This window comes from Prionailurus bengalensis, chromosome A2 (assembly GCF_016509475.1).
Source record: "Prionailurus bengalensis isolate Pbe53 chromosome A2, Fcat_Pben_1.1_paternal_pri, whole genome shotgun sequence".
NCBI classification, from domain to species: Eukaryota; Metazoa; Chordata; class Mammalia; order Carnivora; family Felidae; genus Prionailurus; species Prionailurus bengalensis.
Genome location: NC_057348.1, coordinates 30,194,392 through 30,217,486, shown reverse-complemented (window position 1 = coordinate 30,217,486; position 23,095 = coordinate 30,194,392). Strand labels below are relative to the sequence as shown.

Below are 23,095 nucleotides of genomic sequence, written 5' to 3'. Positions count from 1 at the left end.
CACGGCCCAGGTGGCAGAAAAGGCCTGGTTAGAAGCCGATCGGGGCTCAGTCACTTCGGGCTCATTATTTACATCTCTTGGAGAAAGAAAGAGCCTAAAGTGAGAAAATCCAGGTACGTGAGAGAGCTGTTCTTTTTTCTCTTAACTGTCACAGCGCCCCATTCCACTTGCTGAAAGTTCGGTATCAGCCTCTGACATTTGCAGAAAAACTTGTCTATAACCAGAAGTCAGAAACTCGAGTTCACCCTGATTTGCTGTGATGGGTCCTGCCCATCAAGCTGGGAGAGGGGGAGGGGGGGTTGGAACAGCTGCTGTCGGGCACATGGTCCATCTTTGATTCAGGGTTTGACCACTGGTTATGTTTTTATTCAATTACTTAGACGAGCAGCAGTTTCAGAAGTCATGCTGTGTACAGACAAGCCCAGATCTCATTTTGGTAGTTCAGTTGGATTCTCTCTTTCAGGACAGCGAGGCTTTGGAGGCTAATCGAAAGAGAGGGGGATTTTGCCATTTGGGTACCTTAAGTTCAAAGGTGGAAGAATTTTGCGGGAAGTTCTTCCTCACTCCCCAGTTTATATTAAATAGGGCATGGGGTTATAGAAAATACTATTTACTTAGGGAGCCCCAGGGGATCTCTGGAGAGTCAGAAGCAGGGAAAATATAATGAAAATTAAAAGCCAATTTATTACGTATGGCTAATTACATCTCCTTTTCTCCCTTTTTCATAGAGAATGAATTCATACAGATATGTGCGATAGAAATGTAAAAGATTTAAAAAGGAACTATTTCTTGATGTCGTTTAATTCACATAAACTGCTTAGAACGGTGCCTGACACATACATGCTCATTAAGCATTTCTCCTCCTCCTCCTCCTTCTTCTCCTCCTTATTGTTATTGTTATTGATGTTTATTAATACTAATGTCACTGTAGAACTTTTTCTCAAAGTGGGTTCAGTAGAACAGAAGCACCCTGAAGGATATTAATAGGTGGGTCATAGAAAGTGGTACTTCAGTCAGATACGCTTGGAAAATTTGAAGCAGAGTGAAATGCCTTTCTTTCCTGCAGGACTTGTCTGAGCATTTAGTTTGCTCCTGGAACCCTGCGACTCTGACTCGCCAATGGCATTTAGACAGAGGGTACAGCGTACATATGTGGATTCACAGACACATTCATAGGCCAGTGAAAATGCAAAGCTGAAAACGCCTATGCCTGTATTACTTTTATTTCCTTTTAAAAATTTGCAATTAACTCCCTCTGGGTAGCCTTTTTGTCTAGGGTCCGCTCCACTGGTATGATAAAATGGCAGACGTTCCCCGGGGAAGCGTCCCCCGTTCTCCTCCTCCCAAACCTCAGACCCGATAGCTAGAGGCCCAAGGGAGGCACACGACCGTCCCTGCAGCTGGGAGGCTGCTGGCCTTTGGTGCCCACGTGTTCTTTTCTTTTTATTGGGCATTGTTCTGTGTCTTCATCATGTTTTTGAAGGCGTCCCACAGCCTCACACCCGTAAACTTCAGACCCTCCTTGGATTGAAAAGGTGAAAGGCCCTTACTCAAAATTTCAAAACAAGTTCTTATCCCGGACAAAGAGAGGAGTGGCCTGTATCTGGAGCTTTCCCGTCCAAGTATGTGTCACCGTGGAAATAAATAAAAAGATACAGACTCTTTGGATTGGTCGAGCTGGGCTGGGAGCCCCGCGATAAGAGGTCACTGGTGTGAGTTACTATGGTAATTGAGTACTGTCAGCAACACTTTTGCTCTCATGAGCATTAAAGCACATAATAATAGGCAAACAACAGTGGTTAAAGCAAGCAGGTAGGATTACTATGTTCTTTTGTCAGAAGTATATAATGTCTTGTAGTCAGTTTTAAAGACTTCTCAACCCCCCAATCCACCCCACCGTCACCTGCTGAGTAATTTTGTCTGCTTAATCTCCTGCCCTCCACTCGAAGATCTCTGCTAATTTGAGGCAAATGGGTATTTCTGACATTAAATAGGGCAGCGAGGCAGCCCTGACCCAGAAAGGCCGCATGCTGAAGCAGCGAGAAAAATATTCTTTCACCAATTTTGTTAAGGCTCTTTTGAATGAAGAGAAAGAGAGAGAGAGAGAGAGAGGGAGAGAGAGGAAAAAAAAAATAGCTTTCCCTGCAACGGGAGGTGGCAACCTCCCGAGGAAGGGTTTTTGCGGAACGAGGAAAAAAAAAAGAGAGAGGAAAAAGAAAGAAAGAGAAACTTGCAGAGCATCCCCACTCTCAACTTCCCCCATAAAACTTGTCACTTCGCATTGCCATCCGCTACCGCAACAATAATCACTCCGTGCCTATTGCTAATTGCAAGCACAGCTGAGGCCCAGCGGGGGGCCCTTGCACAGTCTCAGGCCTTTATACGAGGCTCAATCTGTTGTATGGCACTTGTTCACACACAAAAAAACTACCAGCAAAGGCAGAAAGAGGCAGAGTCACAGGTTTCTTGTAATCCCTCCGCCTCCCCGCTGACAGCCCAGCCCCAGAAGCATTCCTGGTTTTGTCCTCCTCTTTACAAAATCTGAAGTGACCTTAAGCTACGAGCATGTCAGCTTTTGAATGTCGAGTTGCCGGCTTCTTCAGGTGCATTAAGGAGCAGGGGGGAGCTACATCTGGCTTCTGCGTGTCTGTTTGCAGCACCCCTGGGGCGAGCTGTGGCTTCCTGTAACATGTAAAATATGAGTGTGAACTCAGGGTTCATGGCAAGGAACAGGAGGTCATGCCTCCATTCAGTTCTAAGTAAAGAAACTGGGAGTTTGCAGATGTTTTTCTGTATGTGTAATGACACCAACCCCCTCCCCAGCCACCGAGCGACCGAGCGCCGTTTTTTGATAAAATGTGCCACAATCAGTGTGCTACTTGCAGATTTATTCATATCAATTTTTGCAATTTATATATTCAGAGACAAGATTGCTATTTCGGCAACTTTATGTTGGATGCCGTACGTTTGCGTCTAGAGAAAGAGGGAACGAAGTATGGGGCGGGGAGGAGGGTGGGCAAAGAAAGAAAAGAAATTAAGTCTGTTCCTCGGGCCACCAGCTGGGGTGTTGTCAAGGAGACAAAGCATTGGACAGGAGGGTCTGTGTCCCCCTTTCGCCCAGCGGTCACTTCCTGCCCAGGCTCCGAAGTGGGAAATCTATTGCTTCTGGCCCAGAAGAAGGCCCATGAATGGCTACCGTGAGGACCGAGTGGAGTGGGGCGGGTGGAGAAAATCCCCTCAGCAGACCAGGCTCAGGCCACCTCAAGGCCTTCCATCCTCCCTCCGGTTAGGAACAGGCAGGCCCAAGAAGATCCTTGGCCCCCAATGTGGCCCTGGCAGGGGGCATCCGGCCCCTCGTGTCCGTGTCCGCTTTGCCGCCCTTCTGTGCACTTCCCACGTACGGAAATTCCTCTTCCCAGCCCAAAGCCTCAGACTGCGTTTTCACCAACCAAAGACATTGGTCGGGCAAACATGGAGATTAATCCTCCTTATCCTGGGGAATAAACGCTCCTCAGTGGGGCAGGGTTAATTGCTGAGCTTGGTGCAAAGATCATTTTGAGGCATTTAAGAAATACATGATTTTTATGAGTATAGCTGTTCCATGCAGGAGTTATTTCTCAGCAAAGGGCAAAAGCTTTGCCTGCCTTGCATTATTAGCCTAATTCTACTTAATTGTTTCCTAAAATAAGGGCTTCCTGAACACGCATTCCAAACCTTAATAAGTCTGTTGTGCTGCAAGTGATTCTGGATGGGGTCGCTGCTGCCCTTTTGGGCAGAAGAACCAGGGTGTCAGGGCAGAGTGCTGCTTGATCACATCTCTGCTTGGAAAGTCAGGGACGGGGGTCGCTGAGGGGACGGGGGAGTCTCTGTGAACACATACGAGGATGCTTTGTGAAAAATGCATCTTTTTTGTTGTTTGGACCTAATCCTCTATGAGCCTTCTTAGTTCTCGTCTCTGGGCTTCATTTAATTCTATTTCACAGTTTTAGAAATGTTGGCCCTGTGGCGTGTTTTAAATAAACCAAATAAATGACTGAGCAAATGCTACCAGATTTGTTCTTTGTTCTTCGCAGTCTCAAAACTCGGCCTTGAGAAATTGTCTCAGTCCTGGTATTAAGTGAAATGCCCATGTTCATCTTACAAAGAATTTTTTTTGGCTTTTTGTCAAACATGGTTGGGTGTTCAGATTAGAATATGTATACTGTTATATATCTGAGCTTTCTTAAGGAAAGTTTCCTTTTTGGTATAGGAAGTGATTTTTTTCATTTCCCATCTTTTGGGTTTAATTGTGGCAAAGTAAATATAACATAAAATTTGCCATGTTGGGGCGCCTGGGTGGCTCAGTAAGTTGAGCTTCTGAGTCTTGATTTCGGCTCAGGTCATGATCTCACGGTGCATGGGTTCGAGACCCTCACTGGCCTCTGTGCTGGTGGCACAAAGCCTGCTTGGGATTCTCTCTCTCTGCCCTTGCCCCACTTACACACGCATTCTCTCTCTCTCAAAATAAATAAATAAGTAAACATATATATATATATATATATACATATATATATATATATACACACACACACATATATATGTATACGTAATTTGCCATGTTAACCATTTCAAAGCATACAGTCACGTAGCGTTAAATACATTCACATTATTGTGCAACCAATCTCCAGAACCCTTTTCATCTCGCAGAACTGAAACTCCATACCCATTAAACCGTAATTTCCCATCTCCCCCTCCCTAGGCCCTGGCAACCACCATTCTATTTTCTGTTTCTATGAATTTGACTCTTCTAGATATCTCCCATACGTGGAATTGTATAATATTTGTCCTTTTTCCACTGGCTTATTTTACTTAGCCGAGTAGCTGCAAGCTTCCTCGGAGTTGTAGCTTGTGACGGTATCTCTTTTCTTTTAAAGGCTGAATACTATTCCGTGGTGCGTCTGTACCACTCTATGTTTATCCGTTTGTCTGTCGACGGACCTTTGGCTCTTATGAATAACGCTAATATGAACATGGGTGTGTAAATGTCTCTTCAAGAGCCTACGTTCAATCTTTTTGCATCTGTGCTAAAAAGCAGAATTGCTAGGTGTCTATCTTTTCATAATAGTGCTTGCTTGGGTTGAGGAACTGGTGGCAGAGAGGCATTTGTGTTTGAGTTGGGATAGCATTCACGACTGAAAATTCACATTAGTGCCTCCGCTTTGCCATCACATGCCTTCCTGTCAGTAGGTACCTATCTACTGGTTTTCTCACTCAGAGAAGGTGAACTGTTGCCAGCCATATCTTACAGGTACTAGGAAAGAAAACCTTTTGGGGACTGTCACGTCTGCTTGCACGTTACCCCCTGCCATATTGAGACATGGGATTGGGCAGAATTCATGGGGTTTCATGCAGTCTGATTGATCCAGGAGCAATAAACTCATTTCCAGGCTGGCTTTGGCTAGCTTGGATAGTTTACAGAGATTACCCACAAGTTGATCAAACCATTAAATATATATATATATATATATATATACACACACACACACACACACACACACACACACACACACACACGTGGGGTGCCTGGGTGGCTCAGTCAGTTAAGCATCTGACTTTGGCTCAGGTCATGATCTCGCAGTCCGTGGGTTCGAGCCCCGCATCAGGCTCTGTGCTAACAGCTTGGAGCCTGGAGCCTGCTTTGGATTCTCTCTCTCTCTCTCTCTCTCTCTCTCTCTCTCTCACTCACTCTCTCTCTCTGCCCCTCCCCCACTTGCATTCTGTCTCTCTCTCACTCAAAAATAAACATTAAAAAAAAAGTTAAAAAAAAAAGAATGTCTTCCAGAGAGACACCGATGTATAGTCCATGTAAGCTTAGCTTTGAATTAAACTCTCCTGCTTGATTTGCTTTCAGAAAGGATCCTTCAGGACTCTTACTTCCCTTGTATTTTCCCTCAGGCAAATGGTGGTAACAGGCCTGACTTGGGTGAGAAGGAGGCAGTGTGTTAGGTCAGGATCCAAGTACAGGTCAGGATCCAAGTACGATTTTGATGATTCACTTGAAATGTCGGTGCTAGAGACACTTGTTGCTGGATATTTCTCCACATTTCAGGTTTAAAGTTGAAATTTTGTCTTGAAAAGGTTATAGCTTATTTTAATAAAAAGAATATTAAGGTAATATTTAGGCCTTTTCAAAGGAGGTTAAAATAATGTTGCTCCCGAATGCTAAATTCTATACATGTTCCTATTGAAGATTCAACTGTTTTAAACAGTGACAACTTAAATCAAGCTTTAAAAAAAATTGTTTCACTGCACTATATCCTCGTTATGAGAAGGCAATACAGCAAAGAGTAGGTGAATGGTCTTGGGACTAGGTTGTGGGTAAATATGGGTCTTGGAGCCTTGGTTTCAACAAGGTGCTTCTGACTTCTCCATCAGTCTGGATTGCATCAGACTTTGGGGCCAGGTAATCCAGAGTTTAGTACCTTGAAGAGCCACAGCAGTAAGACAGCTTTACAAAGACCTCAATGAAATGGGTTTGTAGACATCCAAAGAATTATATAGTTTTTAAAAAGCAACAACAATAACTCCGCTAAAAAGGACTTTTTTTTTTTCAACGTTTATTTATTTTTGGGACAGAGAGAGACAGAGCATGAACGGGGGAGGGGCAGAGAGAGAGAGGGAGACACAGAATCGGAAACAGGCTCCAGGCTCTGAGCCATCAGCCCAGAGCCCGATGCGGGGCTCGAACTCACGGACCGCGAGATCGTGACCTGGCTGAAGTCGGACGCTTAACCGACTGCACCACCCAGGCGCCCCTAAAAAGGACTTTTGAGACAGCCTGGAAGTTCATTCTGATTACCCAAATCCTCTGACTTCGATGTCTGTTTATTTTTTGGTGTCTCTGTGCTTTTTTTAGCTGAGCGTCCTGAAGCGGGGACTGGGAAATACCCATTTCTAGGTACGGTTGTTTTGGTGAATCAAATCCTGAATTACAGTAACACTCGAGTAAAGCAAAAGATGATGCCTTTCAACTACGTACCCATTTTTAAAAGCACTCAGATGATCTGCCCTTCAGGAAGTGTGGCTTCAGCCCTTGGGGAACTTTGACAAATCTTGAAATTTGCATGCAGATGCTTACTGCTTCGCCCATTCGGCATACATGGCTTGAATGTGCCAAGGTTTCTTTACCAGACCCTCTCTGAATCTGGAATAGAACACTGAATACAACCAGATCCCTGGCAATCCTCAGACCTGAGAGACCCACGGGGCTGTGGAATTGTGGCTTGGGTTAACAAAGCTATGGATACTTGGTTGAAGTGTAAAGAAACCCTGGATGATGCTTTTCACATGCTCTTAAATTACCCATATTGTAAGGAAGAAATATGCACTGAAAGCTTCAAACGTAAAAGATTTCATTACAGTATTTCAATACAGCAGTTTAAATAGGTTGCGGGTTTTTCCCCCCTAACTAATAACAACCCACTTTTGTCACAAAAAGCAAAGTGAAGAACTTAGTCACATGGGTGTGGTCAAAGTATCATCTTCCTCTTTGACTCATTGCCAACAAACAGAATGCCCTTCCTTCTTTAGACACTCTAGGCAAGGTGCTGAGGCAGTTTCTCTGAAGCGTGGCTGTGTGGAGTTGGAGAAAGGGTACTTTCCAAAGAAAAAATTAAAACCTTCCAGCATTCGTTATGCTTCTTCAGCCCATAAATACAGGATGGTTATCAAGAGGTTACACATTGTCTGTTTACACAGACATTTTTAGAAGAACGGGAGTTTCTCAGAATGCCTTGTGCAACCCTACAGAGCTTGCAACTTAGAAAGATTCCTTATTTGTGACACAGGGTGTGATGGCCTGGCTGTGGTATTAACAGCTAACATTGTAGCATGTGCCTGGCACTGTGGTAAGTCCTCCAGACCTATTAACTCTTTTAATCCCCAGAGCAACCCTAAGTAGTTTTTATTACAGTCCCCATTTAGCAGAGGAGGAAACCGAGGCTCGGAGGGGTTAAGGGACTTACCAAGATTCAAACACAAGAAAGCCCGGTTCACGTCCATTCTCTTAGCCACTAGGCTGCACTGCCTCTCAGCCTCCTATGCTCCGGCTCTTGCTAGCTCCCAGGTCACTTCTCTGAGTCTCAGTTTCCTCCCCTGTGAAACGAGACTACAAATGATAGGAGAAATTCAACTGTTGAGAAGTTAGCCACAGACTGCCCAGGCTTTTAGTGCTGTGTCGGCCCAGCATATATGGCTTGACCATGCTGGTTTCAAAGGAAATATTTACTTAGAAATGAACTAACGATAGAACTCCAATCCTTTTAGATTTCAGCTGTCATTTATCCTAGGATATATTAGAGTGAGTCACAAATTTTTAATACAAGAAGGTGTGTGAAGTTTCTGCGTGGTGGTTATTGTACCTTAGGCCCAATACCGTAATTTCAAAAAGAGCTCATTTTTACAATATTGGGCGAAATATTACCCTCAGTTATAGGCATGGGACAACATGTCTTGTTTGGCATGTATATATATGCGTGTATGTTTTACTTAAAGCGAGACACTACCATATGCATGTTATACTTCAGTACAATGTTTTTTTAGTGTTTATTTATTTATTTTAAGAGAGAGAGTGCACACGAAGAGCCTGACTCAGGGCTTGATCTCACAAACCGTGAGATCATGGCCTGAGCTGAGATCAGGAGTCGGATGTTTAACCAACTAAGCCACCCAGGTGCCCCAATCAAATTTTTCTTTAAAGAGAAAAGCGACAGAGGAAGAACTGAGTTTTGCACTAGACTGTTTTCATTGGCTTTGGGACTCTGCCTAAAATTGTTTCTTCTATAACATTTTCTGATGGTGCCCTCTTCAATTTCACGTGAAACCAAATTTCCCCAAGGCTCTACTATTTTACTGTCCCTACTCACCGAAGACTTTAAAGTTTATGATGTATATTTTTTCAGCCCTGAAATTGTAATCAGTGTTATAACTTTTGTATCTCCAAACTCTTAAGAAAATTCAATCCATTGTGATAAAGGTAATTTTGCTAATTGTATTTCACCTTGGAAACTCAACCTGCCCACTGTGAGAACTTTCTCCCAGTAGCATTTGCTGAGTTACTAACCTAAAAGAAAAGAAGAAGAGATCAGATAGGGCTACAAAGGAGAAGAAAAAAAAATACATGGATTCTAGCTAAGAAATGGCATGGCCTCATTCCCATACAGCTTTTTCTAATCATTTCCATTAAGTTTCAGCAGTGATGGTCTCTGTCCACTAGTCCTTTAAGGTTGTTGAGTGGTTTTCCCACATTCTGCTTAGCACTGTTCCAAGCTCACAAAAAGTAGAATCTTTTCAATACCAAGTCAAGCTCAGGTTCTGAGGGAAACAGGTTCAACAACATTATCCTACCCACACACTTCTCCTTTGAGAGTTTTGGAGCTGAATGGCTTTGCTGAGGAGACACCTAGAACTGGAGTTGTGTCTATATAAACAAACCATTATGTTTTTTAATTATTGAGTTGAATGGGACAGCTCATACAGATGTCATGGTAAATAACTAACCTACCACGTACTAATGCTTTGTGACCCCAGAGTACTTATTTAATTTACCTATGTGCTTTTTCCTCCTCTACAAAATGAGGCTGTTAATAGTGTCAACCTCTTAAGAGTTCAACTCAATGACTGAATGATAAACTGCTTGTGGAATGCTGTGCATAGCACTTGGACATCGTAAAGGCTCGGTGTTCCCTGCGTAGGTAACTACTGGTTTCCCTTACTATCCGAAAATAGAGCATTCCTGTGAAAACCTTCCTGAACTGGAATGGTGTAAAGAAACACCATTTCGTTTGTATGGAAAACTTTTTGAGCATTCTCAGACCTAAACCATAACCTTTTTTAGGCTTTTCTTTTTTCTTTAATCCTCTTTTCATGTTCATTTATTTATTTTGAGAGAGCAGGACAGAGAGAGCATGAGCAGGGGCAGAGAGAGAGAGAGAGAGGGAGAAAGACAATCCCAGGCAGGCTCCAAGCTGCCAGGGCAGAGCCCGATGTGGGGCTTCATTCCACAGTCTGCGAGATCATGACCTGAGCCAAACTGAAGAGTCAGACGCTTAACCGACTGAGCCTCCCAGGCTCCCCAAGGCTCTTCTAGTACCTTAGGACACATCTGGCTGAAGGATGCATAGAATAAATGGAGACAAGGCACAGATGCTCACAGAGGCAAGTCAGACCTGTGGCAGCTTGAGACTGAGATGCTGAGTATAGTTCCCGCGGAAGGAGTTTGGTGGGGCCACTCTCCCTGCCCGGGGTACATGCTCCCTGTATAACAATTCATTGCAACACAAACCCAGAACGCCGCTTTTGTTTTTTGCCTTTTCTCATTAAAGCCAAAGTCCTCTTCCAATTTCTTTCTGATAGCAAAAACGGGTGCTAATGTAGGTCTTTCGTAAAAGGGAAGTGGCCTAAGGCAAACTTTGGAGAAGTGGGGGATGGATACCTATACTTTTGTTCATTGTGCCCGTGTGTGTGTGTGTGTGTGTGTGTGTGTGTGTGTGTGTTGGCGAATCGTGTGCGAAATAGTACTTCATTTAAGACGGTAGACTCCAACGTCTTATACGCAGTCCGCTGTGATAGGGGGTTGCTTAAGTGAAGGACGTACATTACCCTTGTGATTAGTGCGAAGGAAAGCACACTGAAGAGTTCTCCGTTGGGCCTCTGTTCCTTGTTGTCATTGCCCCTCACGTGATATGTGGGTAGCTCGGAAAACAAACGCATCATTAACAGTGAGGTCTCTTTAGGACATCAAATTAACATCAAGGCGGGGAATGCCAGTTTCAAAGGCAATACATATTTAGAGATGATCTAACAATAGAACTCAGATCCTCATCCGTGTAGGAATTTAGACTCCTCGAGGTGGCCCTGAGGGCGGCAGAGGTAAAGCAACATAAAGCAACGCCACCATATAATCACACCCTTGCTTGCTGATTAGAGACTATCCCAATCTAAAGTGGAAGTCCGAACCTTCTATTGGCCAGCGAGGTGTGAATTATTCATTTTAGCTCTCAATCCTGCAGCGTTTCCTGGCGGTAAAATTTCCCCGGGGAACAGTGAACCCAAGGACAGAGACTAGGGAGAGGTGAATGAGTCACCTCTCGTTGTAAAATTTAAGGGGGAGTCCAAAAATATAGTAGTCAAGGTCAAAAATATTTTAATGCATCTTTAAAAAAATCAAAACCGAGGCAAGTAACCCAGGATGAACGAAATATCAGAATATTAAAGACAATATCCATGGATCCTGCATGGGCAAGACCCCGCCTCACTAGCCTCACCGTAATCCTGGCTATCGTGCACCCCAATATTACAGAAGGGACGTTGTGTATAAGGATTTCTCTGCACGAAGTCGGTGTGTTTATGGGGCACAATACCTGAGTATATCTGCATGTTAATTATCTAAGCTCCTACTAGAAATGAATCAAGAAAATTCCTTTGTGTTGTATGTGGAAAGGACAGCTTTATGTTCCTGTGAGTAATAATAATAGTCACGATATTTTATTGAGTGTTTAGTATGTGACACTCTCCTGGTCACTTTACATAATTGTCTCTTTTAACGCTCACAGTAATCCTATGAAGTAGGTACTGGTTTTAACCCCAAGAGGAGACTGAGGGTCAGAGAGTTAAGTAGCTTGTTTGAAGGTTATCCAGCTAATAAGTAGCCAAGCCAAGCTGAAGCTGTACTTTATCCACACAAAGTTGAAAAATCACTCGTTATTTGTCTGAATCCTTTTAATCCGTTATTAAATCTAGGTCAGTATAGTTTAAAATGTGCTTTATGCACCCAGGATGCTTGTATGGGTTTGGGTGATGATCTACCACTGAACAACTTTACGGTGGAATTGCGCAGATGGAGTTTGTGTCCTGTAACACTTAGACACGCAATTCCAGAGGTGTTCTGAGACGAGCAGTGTTTTCCACCACCACAGGGTTTCTGTGTTCACTTGCTCTCTCCTTTCTCCCTTGTTCTGTGGCATTTCTTAGTGTGAGAAAAAGACAGAGAAGCACGGGCTGATAATGGTGATGGTGATGGAGAGGTTAGTGATGGTGGTGATGACGGCAGGAACTAACGTTAATTGAAGCCTTAATAAGTACCAAGTACTGTGCCGAGAGCCTTACTAGGATTACTTCCTGTCACCCTCAAAAAGACCATGAAAGGCTGATGAATCCCCATTTTCTGAAGAGGAAACTGAGTCTTTGAAACCATAAGTAATTTGCCCAAGATTACAAAACCAGGGAAAAGACGAGTAAGGCCTAGGCTCTTAATGACTACACTGTAGAAAGGAAGAAGAAAGACGAACAGGCAGTCTCCGATCAGCCTTCCAGGTCCTCCTAACTAGAACTTTCAGATCGTTTGCAACTCCTAGAGGAGTCCCCAGTTTTCCCAGGGACTTCCTTTAGATGGGAAACCTTTTGGGTTTTAGCTCCAAAACCTCCACATAATTATCCCCTTTCTTTTAAAGGGGCCCTGGGTACTAGGATTTTGTTTCTCTAGTGCATTTTTAGGATTAAGGTGACCTTATTTAGGGAGTTCCCAATGAACACACCTGAACTAAGGGGAGGCTGGCAAAGGAGTCGCGATTATCCTTACTTAGTCCATGTTGTCAGTTCACGATTTTATTCTTAAGGGTTTAGAGTGCATTTTACCAAAACCTTAGTGTCCCGGGGTTAGGATATTTCCGGAAAAGGCACATCTGAACCCAAGGCGAAACAAAATAGGAGGCCTTAAAACGTGTTATTTCCTCTTTTGAAGAATCATAACCAATCTGCTTTATTAGCATCAATCTCAAATAACGCACACCTGAGTAATAAGGACCACGTGAGGACGAGCAGGAACCCAGATACCCAGCAATGGGCTGGTAAGCGTGTAACAACTGGCTTTCTGGGAGGGAGAATGCCCTGGCTTGTGGTGTTTGCCAATTTCCACGGTGTAAAAACTCCCACCAAGGCCTATTTCTAGCTGTCAATGTGATATCCTGAATGTGGAGTTGGAAAGAGGTGCTCCAAACCGGCTCTCATGACCGGCACGCTATTGTACCATCCTCGGGAGGAGTAATTAGACGATCAGCTGTTTCAGTGCAGTGCCTAATCCTGAAGAACTGCCTCTTCTGAACTCACTAGCTGTGTGACCTTGCTCAAGTCGCTTCACCTCTCTGGGCCTCTGTTTCGTCCTGTACAAACGATAATATGGAAGCTGTTTTTCACCTCTAACATTTTAAAGTTCTAGAAGGCAGTGACTCCTGCTTTCTCCGACATCCAAATGCCTTTAAGCGCCTTTCTGGAAAACCAAGTTAGCGCTGTGCTGTATCCAACTTCATCTACTGAGCATAAGGTTTGGAAAGGAGTGACTTACTCCCTTTTGCCTCTTTAAATGCGTAGCCAATGGGGCATCATACATTTTTTACACTTCTTTTGCTAGATGTGAGATCCAGGAGGAAAGGCATGGATGTTCCAGGGCTTTGCTTGTTCTCCTGGGGTGGGAATCTGCAAGCGTGACACGCTGAGCCATCGCTGTATGCATTTCCTACCTCCCTATGCTTTCAGCAGCAGAGACAGAGTATTGAGAGTATTCTACCTTTTTACTTTTGTTTTGATTGTTTGCTCTCTAAAAGCCATTTGACAAGAATGGGAATCACTTACACAAAATGAGGACGGGGGTGGGGAGGGTGGGGAGGGTCGTTATTTTTTTTTTCCCCCTGAAAGGTGGCACGTCTCTCAGCAAAGAGAAAAAAGGCATGTTGCACAAGGCTTGCTGGCAGTGATAGAAGCCAGCGCCGGTTTGCCTGTTGTCACAGCCAAAGCAAAATGCCACCTCTGCCTAGGAGCCAGAGTGCCACATTCCTCTTTTGTGTCCCTGAGATGCACCCATCATGTGGCCCTGGGTGTGTAGGTTTGGCCAGGAGGTCCCCATGTTCTTCGAAGGTCATCTTCCAACCCCAGGAGGTACAGGAGAGGGGGGAGCAATGCTCGTGACTCTCAAATTACATTATTTGAGTCCCCAGATTGCATGTCAGATAAAGCCAGCAAATGGCATTTGAGGGCTGAAGTGAACATGAGAGAGCCCCCCACTTGCTGAGAGTAAGGTAGGGCTGCAGAAACACCAGGAACCTGGTGATATTTCTGTCTCCAGACCCCTTCTTAACAAACCCAGATGCAGTGACAGCAAAAGCTCCAGAATCCCAAGGCAGGAGGTGCCAAAAACACTCCCCAATAATCACTGCCTCTCCCCTCCCCTCCCCCACCCCCCCCCCCCCCTCCCCCGCCAAAAAAAAGTTTCAGTAAGACATTCTCACTCCTAGAGGGGAAAACCTGTCCACGCCTGAAGCAGCTTGACCCCGGGCGAACCCCCTCCTACATGGAGTGAACTGTGAATCTCAAGGGAAAAAATCCCCACCCCCCACCCCGCCTGCTCCCTGGGGAGGGACAGAAGGTTCCTAAAACTGACGGTTTCGCCTCCATGATCTTTAAAAGAGCAGAAGTTGGCTGTGAGGCTGCAATACCGCCTTGATTGGGGTAGTGTGGTCTCTGTTTGCGGCTGGGCTCCAAAGAGAGCCACAATTGGCTCTGATGAGGAAGGAGCCTAGAAATGAAAGATTGCAAAGAGGGCTTCTGAACGCCATGGCTGAGACTGTGTCGTTTCTTACAAGGTGAAACTTGGCAGTTCTACCTTGCGAGTAAAAACCCAAATTAATTTTTTTTAAAAGAAATTAAGTCAGAAACAAGGCTTCGGAAAAACTGTGAGTGTTAGGCATAAACTGATTTTGGATGATCTTTAGGTGAGAAAGGGTGGAGTTTACCATCAGAAACATGTTTTTATTTATGCTTTTCAAATCCCCACTGGTGCGCAGTGTGTGCGCGTGTGCTTGTGCGCGCGCACGTGTGTGCGTGTGTGTGTGTGCGTGCGCGCGCGCGCGTGTGTGTGTGTGTGTGTGTGTTAGCATGAGAGCACGCGTCGCCTCGGTTCTGTAACTACTCTTTTTTTCTTACATGTTTGCTGTGCACAGTTCATATAGATGCCCTATAAATAAATATATAGGTCCATCCACACCTTTTCATTTTATTTGTAAATTGTTTGGTATAAGCGGCAATGCGTAATGAAACCTGGTGAAGTTTAAAAGATTAGATTTTTTTTCATACTGACACTTCATAACACTGTTCATATGTCTCTGAGTGAGATTTATGAATATATGAGCAGTACTGCAAAATTATACCGCACCAGAGACTTCCTGCACCACAGGGGTGGCAGTCTAAAGTGACACAGCTTCAAGCATTTTTCACAGACAAGAAGCAAAATTTAACCCCCTTAAGGGGAAGTATGATTTCAACAGCTTGAAATGAGCTCATTTGTAGATGTTTTTTTTCTCTCATCTTCCATAATTTTTTGGTGTTAAGATTAAAACAGATTGCACAGCCAACGTAAGGGCATATATGCTGCCCAGAGTGTAATTTGGCCCTTAAAGAGAAACCTTCATTGTCTCTATCCCAATGCCAATAGGGTCATTGAAGGTAAACTTCACCCTCAATTCGTAAGGCTCTCAGCCGGATTCCCAGAATTGTCCTAAGCAGACAGGGTCTGGGTTTTTTCAAAAGGTAAGTAGCAGGTGACATCCGTTTGTCCAGTGGAGAAGCCCCATCTCCCTGGGCATCTGAAATGGTGGCATTAGGAAATAGACAGTGACTTGAATCTCAACTGAGTGAAACTAACCAACAAAAAGGAGAATCAGAAGAGCAAAAGATGGTCTATATGAATCGATCGTATAGGAGATGTCTGTAGCGGGAGAGTTCTGTGTCAGATGCTAAGTCCGAACCCATTTCTTTCAGGCCGATCTGGTACCTTGTGATTTTGTGTCAGTTAGTGTTCACGATGTCTATGCTCTCCAATTCTCTTTAACCGTTTAGTTTCTCCTTGGAACAGAGCAGGTGCTCAAACGTGGCCTGTTCCCTCTACTCTTTGAATGCTTCGTGATGTGTTGGCTGGAGAACTTTTGTCTCTTTTTTCAGCAATGGTACAACAGCTCCATGAACGTGATCTGCACCTGGTTGACAGACCGGATGGACTTACAGCTTCACATTTATCAATTGAAAACACTAATTAGGATGGTAAAGGTAAAAGAAAAAATAATTATTCTTTTTTGCAAATAGCTTACTGAAATACATTTCATTGTCAAGCTGCAGAACTTCCTTAACACAAAGAATATTGGTTTGCATAGAAAACAAGACGATTTCTAAAATAGCATCTCGGGCAAGAAAAACCTCTGAAATCACTTTGGGATGCATGCTTAATTTATTACTCAGACATCAAAGGAAAAATTAATAAAAAGGAATTTGACATTTTATCCAGGCCAGAAAAATACTTTATGTATCTGTCATGCAAAAATACTGCAGCGGCCATCGTGCCCTGTGCATTAGACTTTCAAAAGCTGGCTTTTGGTACCATTATGCTAATCACATCAATTACCAATTTCATTTATGGTTTAATTAAATAAAATTTTGCCACAATTAATGTAATAGAAATATTTACCTCCAGCTATTTCTAAATATGTCCTGTGATCATTATCAGGATGCAAATCATTATTGTTCTCATAGTTAATTGAACTAGTTTCTCCTACAATGCGTGTATACAGTCAAATGGAAAGGATCACAAAGGTGAGATAACATACCCTGAAAGTAGCTTTTTTCCCTGTTCTTGTGTGTGTGCCTTGGACTAATGATAATTATTTCAGCGTGAAATCTCAGTGGTTTACATGAAATAATAAGATCACAGAAGGGGGTAAATACGTTTTTGATCATTTCAGTTTCCATTTGATGCTTCACCGTAGAGGGTTTAAAACACTCAGATGCAAAAATCTCATTCAAAGCACAGAGTGTCTGTAAAAATATTTTAATAATAAAACGTAGCTGAATTTCTATTTCTTAGCAGTTTTCCAGAAGTCCCCCCCACCGCCCAGCCCCAGCTCTACCCCCTAGCCCCTCAGCCCCCACCCCCCACCCCCGCCCTATTTCTTAGTCTCTTTAGGATTAGCACCATTTCATTGAAGGTGTTCTTCCACCCCAGTGCTGACTTAAAACCAATTACTGTTCCGTTGAGTGTAATTAAAGAGAATTATTATCATCTACATTTGATCTCACAAAGCGTCTGCCCAGGGAAGGTTACCGACAGCCGTGTACTACAGCTCTTAAAAGAAATGTATGCATTCGGAGTATAGACCCAGCCTAATTTTCATATTTTTAAAAGTTCACTTCCTGAAGGCAAGCTCACTAGCCATTGCCTCAGCACTTAAATTCCATTTCCCGGGTATAAGTACTCTTCTTTGGGGGAATTTTTTTTTTTGACACTGACTGGGTGGACATGAAAAGAAGAGATTAATTTTAATATTTGAAAATACCTTCCCATGACTGATATTAGTGAATCTATGTTGGGAATATTGGAATTAGCGCTATTTAATTAAGGGAAAAATGTAAGTCCTAGAGGAGGCTTATTCTTAGCCTTCTGCCCAAAAAAAAACCCCCCAAAACAGAGACATGAACCACAGTGAAAGGACACAAATGTCACTGCCAAAAGAACTCCCTCACTTTTGCCGGAGATAGGCCCAGCAAAACTTGTGTCGCTGCACAGAGCTGTGAAGCACAATTCACAAGCACCTTCACCAGAGGCCTCTTCACCGAGCACCTTAACCAGAGGCCTCCTTCTCTGAGACGAATTTCCAAAGATAGTTGGCTTTCTTTCCTGCCTTCCCATCCACTCCCTTCATCCATCCGTTCATTGATTATTCACCAAGCATTTATTCACTCATCCAACAGTGGATAAATATTAGTTGAGCTCCTCCTTCTGTTACAAGATGGAGAATTTAAAAATGACTGGATACAGTCCCTGTTTGTAGGCATCTAGAGTTGAGTTGGGGAATGCTGCTCTGGGATTTGAATAAAGGGGAGAATATCCAGCTGCTTTCTACCTTTCTTTTTCCCATCATATTCTGGCACCAATTATATTATCCTAAGTGGAAAGAGAACAAACAATTGAAAAGTACAAAAAAAAAAAAAAGTGAATCTTCTGGATACCTGGTCTACACCATGCCTAGAATTTACTCAGCCTCCTACCCTTTCCCGTCAAGATGAAGACAATTCAGGTAGCTACCTAGCTACCTAGGAGAGCCTTGCAGCCTGACCCATAATTAGGAGGACCTTTTAACTAAGTGTCAAAGTGGAAAGGGGGACACACGGTCATCCTATCCATAATCTGATATTAGCGGACTTCACTGAGCTGAGCCTCATTCACTAGTTAACTCTGCGGTCATTACAACATGTAACTTTCAAGAGGGGTTGACACTGTGATTGTTGATAATATGATTCATTAGATGGATGACAAGAAAAGGAAGTCACAAACAGGAGTGCACTGAAGGGTAACATTCCTCCTCATGCTCCTTCAGCATATCAATGCTGTCCCATATCAATGGAAGAAACACACGGCAGAATCAGTAGCTGAAATGATATGCAGTGTGATGAGAAAAGTTGTTAGAGAGAGACCTTTCTCCAAAAAAAATGTTAAGAAGTAGACAACAGCCAGATGCTTCTGGTCATGTTCAATTAACGCTAAGGGATTTCTAGAAAAAAACAGTCCCTGGGATACCTCAGGAAATCCGAGAGAGATCGCCTGAAGGAACAAAGAAAGACTTTGTGGTACAGTAATACCAAGCCATTGTTCTTGAAAAAGAGCCAAATTTCTTCCCCGAGACCATGAAGTTGTGAACGGAATAGATACGCTTCTTTCCCAAGGAGATAAGAAATGAATCACATGCCTGCAACATATTGATGAGGCATTAGCACTCCGTCTCCCCATAATTGTTGCTGCCCGTAATAGGTTTCATATACCAACATGCATATGTCTGTCTTGTGAATGAGACAGAGGGATGTGCCGTTACGAGCCTCAAAAATATTAAAGACCAGACTGCAAAGGAAATCACAAAATATCATAATCGCTTGATCCATTATTTATGTGTTATGGCCCCTTACACAGTCTATCATATTATAATACACCAACTTAAGAGAAAGTACCAGACCCCCCCCCAAAAAAAAAAAAAAACACCAAAATGAATCAAAACAATTATGGAACATTTCCCTTTATGGAACTGAATAAACACAAGCTTATGTTCTTTGCTTTGTCTCAGCTAATACAGTTTATCCTGCCACAATTTCTCATTTTCTGTCATTCAGAGAATCTCAGTTTTCAGTACAAGTGAAATCTGAGTACAGTGGCTTTTCATTTGACAATGCATTAAGTGAGACACTGAGCTGAAGGTCAGCATTCTCACACCCACACATGCTTTGTGCCCTTTCCCTCCCTTCGTGGAGTTGAGATCTCGCTTATCACTGATCTTTTCCCTCCTTAGAAAACCTATAGAGATTTCCGATTGCAAGGGGTCCTGGACTCGACCTTAAACAGCAAGACCTACGAAACCATCCGGAACCGGCTCACTGTGGAGGAAGCCACTGCATCAGTGAGCGAGGGTGGGGGCCTGCAGGGGATCAGCATGAAGGACAGCGACGAGGAAGACGAGGAAGATGACTAGAAGGCTAGGGCCTGGAGTCCTTTGGGACAAAGTCCTGTAATCAATGCATGTCCTTAGTCTGTTAGTTAACCCCAGTAGGGAATTTTCTGTCAACTACCATGCCCATGAGATGTTTACCAATACAATTGCCATTTTAGCTATGTGGTACCAAGATTAGCAAACGACCTTCCACCCCACTGATTTCCTGATTCCATGTCTGTATGTTTACAAGCAATATGGAGCACCATTCTTTAAAAACTGTTCATGGAGAATACATAGTCCAACTGCTAGGTGTGTTCCTGTTCTCAGCAAAGTTAAATGATGCTTCATTAATATACTGTGTATGCACTGATGGTAAACGGATGTGAGGGCAAGTACACCAAGTATTTCACTTCTCTGTTTCGCGTTATGTGGATGCCAGTTATTTAAACGAGTACAATAAATTCATGTAAGACACATAGATCTGCTTTGGTTTTTGGAAAACAAAGGCAAGCCTCCAGCAAGCCACCTTTTTGGTTCTTTGTGTTCCCCCGAAACTAAAAACTGAACCCCCGTTTTCCTTGTTAACTCATCCTTTCACGGATCCATGTAGTTAGCCAAAAAACAAACAAACAAACAAACAAACAAACAAACAAAAAAAGGCGGCTAGATACCAATGGATTGATCTTGTCATTTGCCACGGCAAGGGTGATCCTCCCATGAGCAAACACCAAGCACAGTTCAGAGCAACTGTCATCTGTCCAAGTTTATCCTCTTAAACGTCCCATTTTGCTTTTATGTTTCGATAACCGTGTATGTAAAAAACCTGAATATTTAAATTACAACCCTAGACTATAAATGTGTTTATAATAAGAAATGGATATTTCCTTCAGTAGACTGTCACCATAATTTAAAATATTTTGTTCCACACTGGTTTTTATATCTGTCATGTACATTGCATTTTGGTCTGTAACTGCATGACCCCGGGGTCCTCTGCAGAGCAGTTTCTTTCTGTGTAAAGTAGTGAATCCATCTTGCTTTTGCCTTATATAAAGCCTACAGTTATGAAAGTGTGGAAGACTGTGGCTTCTCAATAAATAACCATTCAATGTCCTCAGAACACGCCTCCGAGTCTTTTTTCCTCTGTCTTTTTGGAAAGCCAGAACTGAAACACACACAAACCGGCAGAGGAGGTCAAGAACAGGCAAGAGGTCACTTCCTTGAAACTCTTGGAAGGGTGGTTTTCAAATGCTTGTCTCCACAAAAGGCAGCCCAAAGTCCCACGGAGTCGGACTCCACTCATTCAGCACAGTGGGCATTTGGACATGTTGGGCAGATTATGCTTCCATTATAGGATAAATAAGGGTCTGCTATGCAAGAGAGGAGTGTAAACGAGAGAAATGTTTCTCCTGTACGAAAAGAAGGCCAACAAACTGTTTTTAAGCGCTACTTTAACAGCAGTGTTTGCATCCAAACAAAGCGTGTGCCAATTATATACGATTCTTATAGATTTGTTAAAGCATCTTACAAGATTCTCTAAGATATGGAGCTCTCTTCTTGCCCCCCAGTTCTTGTCAGCAGATATAATCACGTAGGTGTGAAAGAAATCAAACATTTTGCAGCCTTACCTGTCTTATTTGCATCTGTCACTAAATCAAGCTGACCTTTCCTTGGGGCTGATGGGCGTTTTAGAGAAGTGATGAATTTTTTCATTAGGACCAGGTAGACTAGTGGCTGTCTACAAATGAATTCCTCTAAATAGTACGTCCTACTTTTTTTAATCCTTCAGGTCTGCAGGTACAAATCAATAGTACTTCCTGCCCTTAGTGGGATTGCAAGGATAACTCCCATTTATTGAGCAACTATTCCGCACCAGACATTCTCTATATAATACCTCATTCAAATCTCACAACAACCGCAAGAGGAAAGGATTGTTATGATCCTCATTAGAAACAAGCAAATTGAGGTCCGGAAGGTTAAGGCTACTTGCCCAGTGGTTACACATCTCCCTACAGAAACAATATTCCAGAGACACTAGCATAGAGTTGGTAATACAGATGGTGGGGGTATATCATTCGGGTGTGAGATATCTTTGATTGCCCAATGGCACCAAGATAAGTCCGCGTGGCAAAGCCAGAATTTCAGAAAAACTATATTTGCATTTTTAATTCCAAAGCTATGATATAGTTTTTGCAACAATTACAAACAATTCAAAAATGTGCAAAGTAAAGAGAGAGAGCCTGCCCAGTGTATAGTATAGTTGAGAAGAGGAAGAAATGCTCCAGAGCCCTGGGCGGGGGGGGGGGGGGGGGGGGGGGGGGGGAGCTAAGTGAGTTAGAGAACTAATGAAAGGGCATGACCCAAAAGGCAGAAAGAGAAAGAAGCAAGTGTGAAAAGATTGTGCCTTCAAAACCAAAGTTAAAAAAAAAAAAAAAGATTCCTTCAAAAGGAAAATTCACCCCCCCCCAACAGCTAGCGCTGAGGATCCTGTGGAACAGTATCCCCCAGGTGCATCCCTGGGGGAAAGGCTATGCAGAAGGAAATGATATCAAGTAAGATCAAAAAGAGAGAACTCCCCAAGTTTTTTAAGTCTCAGGTTATCCTTGCCACAAATTTAAAGCTGAGAAGGAGACCATTTTGATATCTTGAGCCTTCTTTTTTTATTTCTTTGGGATAGAATCTTAAGTGTTCTCTTCCTTCCTGTTTGTTTTTCATTAAAACGCAACAAACATACAGAAGAGCGCACAAATCCTAAGCCTACAGGTCAAGAAATAGGACATAATGAACACTTCCAGACATACCCATGCCTGTGGCCCTTCTCAGTCTCCACCTCCTCCCTAACTCAACAAAGGTAACCACTATCCTGATTTCTCATAGTGTCAATTGAATTGAAGCCCTTATGTAATTAGAATCACGGTATTTATTCTTTCAAGTCTGGCTTCTTTTTGCTCTACGTTATATTGTTGGTGTAGCTATAAGTTATTTCTTTTCAGTGCTCTATAATATGAATATACCACGATTTGTCCATGTTCACATGTATTTAGTTCAACATGTTCACACATTCATAATGTTACCATGAATTTCTTTGTATATATCTTTCAGCACAGTTGCAGGGTTATAGGGTAAATATATGTTCACTTTTAGGAAAAACTGCCCGTTTTCCACAGAGGGTAAACCACAGACTACTCTCATCAGCAGAGTATCAGAATCCCATAAAACAGCAGGTATGGCCACTCTTTTAATCTACATTGTTCTGCTAAGTGGTGTAGTGGTTTATGACTGTGGTTCGCTGATTACGAAAATAGAGTTGATTGCCTCTTAACATGTGTATTGACAATTTGGTTAGCTTCTCTTGTGAAGTGCGTGTTTAAATCTTTTTTTTTTTCCTTTTTCTTACAAGAGGAAAATTCCAGAGTTATTTGAAGGACTGGTAGGGAAGAGGCCATAGGAAAAAGTGCCAGATGGATGGTGAGACATGGAAACGTAGAGAGAAATGTTAACCTGATGGAAAAGCACTCACTGTATTATCAATCAGCCCACAAATA

The 23,095-nt window shown here is 43.0% G+C and overlaps 1 protein-coding gene across 28 annotated transcripts in view; it reads left to right on the top strand.

The window, feature by feature from the left end:
- CADPS (calcium dependent secretion activator) overlaps window positions 1–20,667 on the top strand; it is a 476,275-nt gene extending 455,608 nt beyond the window's left edge. For all 28 annotated transcript variants that reach the window (XM_043587832.1, XM_043587835.1, XM_043587838.1 and 25 more), the window contains 2 exons: window positions 16,027–16,131; window positions 19,413–20,667. In XM_043587832.1, coding sequence (XP_043443767.1) covers window positions 16,027–16,131; window positions 19,413–19,592 — 285 coding nt within the window. In that variant the 3' untranslated portion in view covers window positions 19,593–20,667. The remainder of the gene's footprint in view (window positions 1–16,026; window positions 16,132–19,412) is intronic.
- Window positions 20,668–23,095: the final 2,428 nt, after the last annotated feature.